Source organism: Pezoporus flaviventris, unplaced genomic scaffold (assembly GCF_033815535.1).
Source record: "Pezoporus flaviventris isolate CSIRO_AGI_PZ_B2104156 unplaced genomic scaffold, CSIRO_AGI_Pfla_v1 ptg000213l, whole genome shotgun sequence".
NCBI lineage: Eukaryota > Metazoa > Chordata > Aves > Psittaciformes > Psittacidae > Pezoporus > Pezoporus flaviventris.
Genome location: NW_026892761.1, coordinates 5498505 through 5507910, shown reverse-complemented (window position 1 = coordinate 5507910; position 9406 = coordinate 5498505). Strand labels below are relative to the sequence as shown.

Below are 9406 nucleotides of genomic sequence, written 5' to 3'. Positions count from 1 at the left end.
CTGTATCATTGAAAACTTGGGAAGGTTGTTTAAAAGTTGTAACTGAAGCAAGATAAATATTTGCCAGGCGTGATCCCACCATGCAATGACAAGTAAGCTGTATGGAATGTCTTAATAAAATAGAAATGTTCTGAAAAGGAAACAAATGTTGTGGATGAGAAAACAGGGACAAAATGGACTTGCGGCACCTCCAAAGCCAACAATTGAAAACCTATTTACGTGGACTGGGCTAAAGCCTCTTGTATCTTCTGAGGATTATAAATCGCAGTACATGCAGATTGCCCAGTAGAGTAGTGGGGTTTCAGGGAGCCATAAAAAGTCCAAATTGTGGTCCCAATATGATGAGATAATGTCCATCTTTTACTAACATGGAGATGTGGGGCTTGGATGCTTAAGGAAGGGGGAGTCACCCGACTCACTGCAAGTGACCTGTGCCATTACCTGCGACAGAAGCTTTGGTGCTGCCCAGTGCGGGAACCTAAGGTGACACCATGCCCTGCTGCAGGCTTGTGATCTCTTGTAGCCTACAGGAAACCTTCTCCCCAGACACGAACTGGGCAGTTCTAGTGGATCTGCACAGCCTCCAGTAAAGGCTTTTGGCACATGAAGCACCAGGAGCCAGTGGTGGAGCCCTGGTGGTGGGGATGACGTGCTGCTGATGCCCCAGTGATGGTTTCCATGGTGATGCCATGATGGTGATGTCCTGGCGGTGGTGTCCTGGTGGTGATGCGTGGGGGTGACAGCCTGGCAGGTGGCTCTGAGGTGGTGCTGTGAGCACCTCAGGGAGACCACAACAGCCCAGCTGCCACCTTGGGAAGATGCACACCCAGCAGCTCTCTTGCAGACCCTGGGGCAGGTCTCACGCTTGCGCTGGCAGAAACACAAGAAACCCCAGCGGGGGAAGGCTCAGGCACAAATCCACCATTCTGCAGTTTACTCCCTAGCCCCCAGCATGGCAGAGGGCAGCAGGACTTACAGGGGAAGCACAGAGAGGGGTTCTGGAAGAGGCAACGCTGAGGACAAGAACGAGGAGCTGGGGCCGCACAGAGCACTACAGCGAGGGCGCCGGCAGCGGTCCGGGCTGCGGCGGGTGGAGCTTGGGCAGTTCGTCTGTTTCCGGCAAGGGCTGCCGAAGATTGCCGAGGGGCGCCGGGCATGCGCCCTGCGCGAAGGGGCCTTGTCATGGCTGCCGCCTCAGCGGGCCCTGACGGTGTGCGCTCTGGCGAGGCCGCGGACCCCGCAATGGATGAGACCGGGAACGCGAACGCGAACGGGGCCGCGGCCGCGGCCGCTGCAGTGGGCGAGCCTGAGGCCGAGGCGCCGCCGCTGCCGGGGCTGCAGCTGGTGCACCAGGGCGCCGAGGCGCGCGTTTACCGCGGGCTCTTCCTCGGGCGGGCGGCGGTGGCCAAGCTCCGCATCCCGAAGCGGTACCGGCACCCGGCGCTGGAGGAGCGGCTGAGCCGGCGGCGCATGGCGCAGGAGGCGCGGTCGCTGCTGCGGTGCCGGCGGGCAGGTGGGCCCTGGGGCGGCGGGGCCGGGGCGGTGTGAGGCGTGCGGCGAGGCTGCCGTGAAGGGACGGGGATCCCTGGGGCCCCGGGGCCTGCGTCCTCACTGCTCTGCGCGGCGCTCAGAGCAAACAACAGACACTCGATGGCCTTCCTGCTTCAGGGTGCATTCGCATCCTGCTCTGCTTTTTCAGAGTGCCCCCCTAAAACACAGCTTGTCCTCAGCCAGAAAGCCCCTGTGTGTGGTGTGCCGGGGAGACTCGCCCCGGGAGGGGCTGATCCTGTCGCCAACTCGAGCTGCCAACCAGCTTTAAGGCTGAGGGTGGCTAAAAGTGTGCTCAGGACTTCAAGGCGTTTCAGCTTAAGGCGTGTATTGGTTGTGTTTTGTTGTTAAAGTTGGAAAATCCTGTAAGTTAACTCCTAGCATTTAATTTGTTCTTTTAAATAGGGATTTCAGCTCCAGTGGTCTACTTCGTGGATTATGTCACCAACTCCATATATCTTGAAGATATTGTAGGCTCAATTACTGTTCAAGATCATATTAATTCTGTACAGCGGAGTGAGAATGATACCAGCAGCCTGCTTACCTTAGCAGAGAAGATGGGTGAGGTGTTAGCGAGAATGCACGATGAAGATCTTATACATGGGGATCTTACAACTTCCAATATACTCCTGCGGCCACCTGTGGAGAAGCTGGACTTGGTGCTGATAGACTTTGGACTCAGTTTTATTTCAGGACTGCCAGAAGATAAAGGAGTTGATTTGTACGTGCTGGAAAAAGCCTTTCTTAGCACACATCCGGATACTGAAACCTTATTTCAAGCTCTACTAAAGAGCTATGCAGCTACATCAAAAAAATCTGGCCCTGTGGTCAAAAAGCTGGATGAAGTACGACTAAGGGGAAGGAAGAGATCCATGGTTGGATAGAAGAGAGTGGGTGTAGGGATGGAGAAGTGTTACTACTTAGGTTCTGCAGATATGGTTATTTATATTTCCAGCTGGTTTTATTTCAGAGATCACTATTTTGATAACTGTGTCTTGAAATAAATACATTTGAGTGTGTTTATGTGTTATAAAGTAACCAAAGTAGTTGTGAGATAAGACCACAGACGAGAGAAACAATTAAAGGCTGCTTCCTTCCTATATGGTAAGTGGTCTAAAAAGTAGTTTATAGTCCTTCCTTTTCTCCATGTGGTTAGAAACAGTCTTTCCCAGCCTGTGGAGCTTGGATCTGTGGGAGATGAGAAGGACCTGGGGATACCAAAGCACCTACACAAGGTAGCTGAGAAAAACAGATGTGCCATTTTTCCCAGAAAACATTACAACAAAATGTTTAAATCCATCGTAAGTGGCTCTGCACATCCTGAAAAATTTTAGGAGGAGGGTATTCCATTACACAGGCAATGCTGGAATACAGTGCAAGGCACAAGACAGGTTCATTTTCTTCTGTTCGTAATTTTTGGCTTTTTTTAACTTTCAGTCAACTCAATTTCCTTCAGCAAATATAAAAGTTGTTAATTATGAACAGTTTTACGCTAAGAAATTTTCACTTTAAGCAAGAAGTCTGCTGTAAATGTCTATTTTTTTAGCTCCGTAAGAGGACTGCTCTGATTGCAATAGCCTGCCTAGGTAAGCAGTTCCAGAGGTATGCAGTGACACTGGGTTTTGGTAACATTTTCTCTATATTACTCCATTTTCTGCATTTCTCTATGTAACACTCTGAATGTAAGCTGCCCCAGAGGAAAAACTGACAAATCCCAAGTTAGAAGTTAATCACTCCTCTGCATTACAAGCAGACTGGGATGTGACTTGTGTGTTGGCTGCCTGCGTGAGCTCCGTCTTTACTTGAGCTCCTGGTTTGCAAGAAACAGTGAACTCCACGTGGGATTTGCAGCCTCTGTCCCTCCGAGAAAATACTTGTGCGAAAGAGGGCGGAAGCCCTGCAGGAGCCTCCTCCTGCACCACAGCGTTCCTCTCCGCAGCCACGGACGGACCCCTTCCAGGCGGCTCCTTTCACCCCGAGGGGAAAAAGCTGTGAGAAGCAGGAGGGGACGGGGCAGGCGGGAGCTCGGTGCGGGGTTCTGGGCGCTGCGGGCGGAAGAGGAGCAGAGCCCCAGCTTGGGCTGCGCCGCGGGGCGGGCGGTGCCGAGAACCACGGGGTGCTGCGGCCGGACGGAGCTCACTTTGTGCGGTGGCGCCGCTGCAGAGCGGTTGGTTCGCAGTGCGGAGGTTGCCGGTTCGCGGCCGCGCAAGTGTCCTAGCGCGCCGAGCTGCCCGTGCCTGGCGTGCATTCACCTCTTGCCAGAGAAGCCGCCTGAGCGAGTACCCGGCCCCGACGTGGGGCCCCGGGTTCCACCGCCCAGCCACACCTTTGGCTGAGGCGCCCGAGCCCCCCTGCTCTCTGCTGAGGGCTGTGTTTGGTTTTGATGCTTAGGTGTTCCGGAGATACCCCGTAGGGACCATGCCAGAGCCCAGGCTAGGGGAAAGAGGAAGGAGCAGTGGGTCTTTAGGAGCTGCTGCGCTCTTTTCTACCTGCTTGAAGAACGAATGCAATGGCCTAAGCAGCACATGGTCACTTAAAACAGCGCTCCCCAGGCGGCCCGGGGTGGCCTGTGGGCTGCTGGCACGGTTGGAGCAGGTGGATACGATCTAATGTGTCCCCTGACGAGGCCTGATCCGAGCCCTGAATCATGGATGCACTGAGGGGAGGCAGCACGCCTGACCTCCCTTGCTTGCCATCCCCCATCTGTACAAACACCGCTTTCCCTGTCTCCTGGTGATGCCAGGATTGAGTTATGTTTGTAAAGCCCTTTGAAGAAGTCTGTTTCTAACTATCATTATGTTTATTAAAATGCAACTCTCCCTGCGGGACAGCGGAGTAGAAACAAAGCTGATCAACTGTGAGTCTTTATGGCTGGTGAGGCTCTCTAAGGTGAAGCCCTGCTGCGCAGCTGGGGCTGGCAGCCTGCAGCGAGGGCAGCCCTTGGGGTACTACTGCATGGGACCGGCCTATTAGCAGGGGCACCTGAACTGGCCTCGCCTAAATCTGCTCTGCGATGGAGCTTCAAAACAAAGCACAACATTTCTGGTAATGAAAAGCAAAATGTTTTGCTTTTCGCTGCATGATAAAGCTCCTCCTCGTTATATAAGTGTTGTTTTTTTGCACATATGTATTGAAAGCTTGTTGATGTTTCCTCTGGATCTGCCTGATGTGGCTGTGTGGATTGCTGTAGTGAATGCTGAGCTGTTGCTGTTTGAGAGTGGAAAAATCACAGCAGGTGCATGTCCAGCAAAGAGGACACTGTGGATCTGCACAGTATCCACCCCACATATTGCAGCCTCAGCTCTATTGCTGGTTGTGCCTCTGGCAGCAGCTCCTTGGATGAAAACTGCTAATTTGTGTTTAAACTTAAACAGGGGATATTTAGGTTGGATATAAGGCAGAAGCTCTTCCCTGTGAGGGTGCTGAGGCACTGACCCAGGTTGCCCAGAGAAGCTGTGGCTGCCCCATCCCTGGACGTGTTCAAGGCCACGTTGGACACAGGGGCTTGGACCAAGCTGCTCTAATGGAAGGTGTCCCTGCCTGTGGCAGGGGTTTGGAACTGGATGAGCTTTAGGTTCCCTTCTAACCCAAAACATTCTGGGATTCTATGATTCCCTGGCTGGTTTGCAAGGCAAGAAGAGTTTCCAGTCTTGGTTTGGCTGAGCATAGCTTGGCTTGCTGCTCTGTTATGATGCATCTGCATGATCATAAGCAACACTGAGTTGTTATTATTATTATTGATATAATTTGCCATTACATTATTCTTTCAGGGTTTGGTCTGACTTGGTGAAAAGTCCTTGAAACTTGCAAGTCCAGTTTAGCTCTTTTGAGTTTAAAAGGAAAACAATGAGATAAACCAAAACCTACTCTTTTGAAATGGAAACAATAATCTTTGCAAAGAAGTAAATGATATTTTAGGCTAGAAAACTCAAACTTTTAACTCAGAGTGATTGTCTTTCTTGTTTTGCAATTTCACAGTGGGCCAAAACAGCCCAGGGGTCGGTCCCACCCTCTTCAGTGTTCAGGTCTGGATACAGAGCTCCGTGTGACACCGTGAGAAGCAGTGATGTCCTGCCCCAGCTTACACAGAGGGTCTGTTCTCACCAGCCCCAAAGCTGTGTTGTCCTTCATTAAACCCTCTGGCCTGCCTCCCTGGGGGCACCCAGAGGCAGTAGAGTTGTGCAGGGTGCTCGCCTATGTTGCACCCAACCACTGGGTGTCTCTCTGCCACCATCGCTAGCACCCAAAATCTTTATATTTTTAATATATATATATTTATAATTAGGGAAACTGTTCTTTCAATAGTAAATATTTATAACTGTGTGCTAGATGGACAGTTGATCACGCTGTGTCTTTATACTGCTTGAATATTCCCCCTTCTAAGCATGAACAGTTGTCTCAGGGGACCAACTCTAGGCCCTCCAGGAACAGCTTCATTTCCAAGCACTTCCCAGCCCTTGCCCCATCTTGTTCCACACCTGGATATCACCCAAAGTGTCATGAACATAAGGAGTGTGCAAATAAGCTGTGGAAAAAGGAATAAAAGGAAAGAGGGAAAGACAAATGAAATGGAAATTGAGGCATTCCATTGGCAGAAGGTGCAACCAAGGGAATCACTGGTTGTTGATGGAGTTGCCGTTTTTGCTAATGTTGGTGTCTGACCATCAGCAGTGATTTCTCTCATGGGAGTGGGGAGCCAGCTTGTGAGCTGGGGGTTACCAGCCTGACTCTAGTTTGCGGTAGTAATGACAAGTTCTGGTTTGCTCACTGATGGCGTGAGTAAAGAACTGAAATTTCTGGAGATAGATGTGAGTTGTAGACCTTAGGAGCAGTAAGAGGAAAAACAGATGTGAAAGAAAACACGTACAGGTATAGCAAGAAATGAGAACGAAAATGCACTTGCATCATCTGGGTATGCTGTTACCATGACTTTTGGACAGTGGCTGATCTGTGCCGGCAGTTGCTGTGTGTATATGTAAACACTGTGCATACAACCTATATGGTATAGCCTTTCCAAGTGAACTTTTCAGTCTAGGCCTTGATGTCTGCAGGAAATTGATATTTTCCAGTCTGCAAGATGCAAAACACTGATAACCTTTTGTAACCCCCCTCTCCCATCAGTGCTGATAGGAAACCGAGTTAGTGCAATAAAAGCATAAAAGCTCATTTGTAACCCAGAGTTCACTACAGAGTTCACTACACAGAGGGTCACTACAGATAAATAAAGCCCCTCCCTGGCCCAAGCTCAAGCTGTGTTCCTCTTTGGCACTACAGCACCCCTTTCTTTTGGAACAACCTAAACTTTCTGTAGTTAACGGAGAGAAATGGCCAGGAGTAGCATGAGGTCTGATCCCAGTGATGGCCATGGATTACAGGGAGGGCACAGCCAGGGCTGCTGCTGCAGGCAGGGATAATGGGGGTGGTAGAGATTAAGTTTACAGAGAAACAACTTAATTAAACATTAATTCTCATCTAAAGTTCTGTAAGGGCAAGTGAACGAGCATGTAGCCCCCACACAATGCACTTAGCTGGGAGCAGAGAGGGGCTGGGTGGGATCGGAGAAGGATCTGTCACAGCAGGGACGTGACTCACGTCTCGGAGGGGGAAATGTGCTCCTGATCCCCTCGCCCTCTGCACCCTCAGAAGTGTGTATCTTTGTAAGAGAAAGAACAGACTGTGGTATTGATGGTTTATTATTCCTTTGAAGCTTTTTTTAACTTACAAGGTCGATTTTGAGAGAAAAATCTTTGTAGAGCTCCTTCAGCCCAGCACGTGGCACACACTCACACACGTGCTCCCAGTCTCTGGCTGGTGGCTATACTGGATAAAATAAACGTGGTTTAAGCAGTTGTATTGTTTTAATGGCCTGAGACTTGCTTTCAGGTCCTCATCCTGTGCCCATCTTGTCCATCACACACCGCTACCTGAGTAATAAAGCAGCTTATGCTGCTATAGCCCTCTGTAGTGGCATTAAGGCAGCAGAGGAATCTCTCATTTTTTTAATCATCATAACATTTTATTCATGTTGTCGAGCAGTTCAAGAAAGGGAAGATAAAAATCCCTGCAGCTTTCTCTCAGTCAGCTCTGTGCTTCCTTTTGGGCCCCAAGAGAAGGTGCTTTTGCCAGTGGGGCTGGGCAGCCACGGTGCCAGAAGGATGCCGGATCCTCTCCTTGCCAGCAGCCCCTGGAGTGCCTGGCAGAAGCTTTTGTGTCCATTCTATTTGAAAAGAGCCGCGGTGGCGATGCTGTCACCCCTTAGCCCCTGCCCGGGATGGCTGCGGGGATTAACTGGTTTGTTACTGTTGGTGTAAAATGATAGATATGCCATTAAGGAGATGGAGGGAAAGAGAGGAGATGGATCCAGACCTGGAGCCATTCAGGTGGGGTACAGTCCTGTTTCTAATGCTGATTGTATCACTGCACTCTCCCTAATTTCTTGTTCCCTCTTGTTCCCTCATGGTTTTTATAAGATGGAGAGAGCTTTCTCGGTGGGTTCTTCTTTTTTACCCAGTGCTTTTATCCCTGATTTCTTTGATGCTCCAGGGGTGACCTGCCTGGAGGTAGCAATTCTTGTGAAAAGGGAGAGGTTTCTCCACCGAACATGATTTTTATACATCTTTCATGTATATGGGGTCAACTCACCCGAGTTATGAATATGTTTTAAAGCACTCAACGGATATTGGTGAAGTAGAGAGGCTGTTATTTTGCTTTCCCTTTTTTTTCTCTTTGCTACTCAACTTCATTTAGCCTCCAATTGCAAGAATCCAGGCAATGAAAAAGCAGAGAGAAAATCCAGCTCCCTTGACTTTGATCTCTTGCTCATCTTGCCGGTGCATCAGCTCAGTCTGATTTGTGCCCCTTGCTTGGGCTCTGTTCAACTGCCGACCTCTCCAGTGCTTGCTGTGATTTACCTTGCTTCAGGGCAGGGGATCCCATCCTGTCCCACATACTCTTCCATTTTCCTTCTGATGACCCTGATGCAGGGCAGAGCTGGCAGGAAAATCTGCCCTCAGAGTTTAAACTGAGCAGCTTTTGTGTTTTCTTTTTGACTCAGGACTGAAGCATCCTTAACTGTGTGGGTCTGGCCTCATTATGTTAAGGGCAGCCAGGGAATAGTCATATGCTACTTGCTTGCTTGCTGGGGCTCACACTTGTGTGAGCTTTTTTGCCTCCTGCTTTTTGGGTATTTCCCATGGCTCTCTCCTGCTCCGCACCACTGGCCTTTTGTTTGGTTGTGTTAACTTGTTTTTAAAGGAAAAGAAATTAAATGAGGGTGTTTCACATGTCCTTGAGAACAGCTTGTCAAACCTCTGAGTCACCAGGTGACTGAACTGTCAAAAGCAATTGCAGCTCCCTGTTTTTCTCATGGTTTTGAGATTTTAATGATGTGCGTTCATATGCTGTTTCTGTGCATTGAGAGGAAATCTGTGAGGACTAACAGAAGTATTTAAACTGCTGCATCTGGGTGTGTTTTTTTCCCAGCTATCACTATTTCTTTACATTTGGATACATTGAGTCTGAGTTATTGGCACTGCCATTCGATGGCCTGCAGTGTCCAGGTGGTCAATCCAAATGAGCTCTTGTGATGCCGAAGTTTCTTAACCAATATCAAAACGTCTCCACCACGGAACCCCTGAACCCCTCGGGCTGCAAACGCTGCCACGTCTGGGGAACGGTGATGGGGTCGAGGAGGGGGTGATGCAGGGAGCCGGTACAGGGGATGCGGACGGCACAGCAGGGCGCAAGGAGAGCACATGGGAGTGAAGCGCGGTGCGATGGGGAGGTACAGCGGGGCGGGGCGGGGCGGTGGGGCCCCTCCCGGTGGGCGGGACGGGCGCGCTCCGGTCCCGCGGGATAA

At 50.3% G+C, this 9406-nt stretch overlaps 1 protein-coding gene across 1 annotated transcript; it reads left to right on the top strand.

The window, feature by feature from the left end:
• The first annotated feature begins 1182 nt into the window (after positions 1 to 1182).
• On the top strand, positions 1183 to 2566 carry TP53RK (TP53 regulating kinase). Its single transcript, XM_061441349.1, has 2 exons — positions 1183 to 1513; positions 1954 to 2566. Exons 1-2 carry the CDS (start codon positions 1183 to 1185, stop codon positions 2430 to 2432), a joined length of 810 nt encoding a protein of 269 aa, XP_061297333.1. The 3' UTR covers positions 2433 to 2566.
• Positions 2567 to 9406: the final 6840 nt, after the last annotated feature.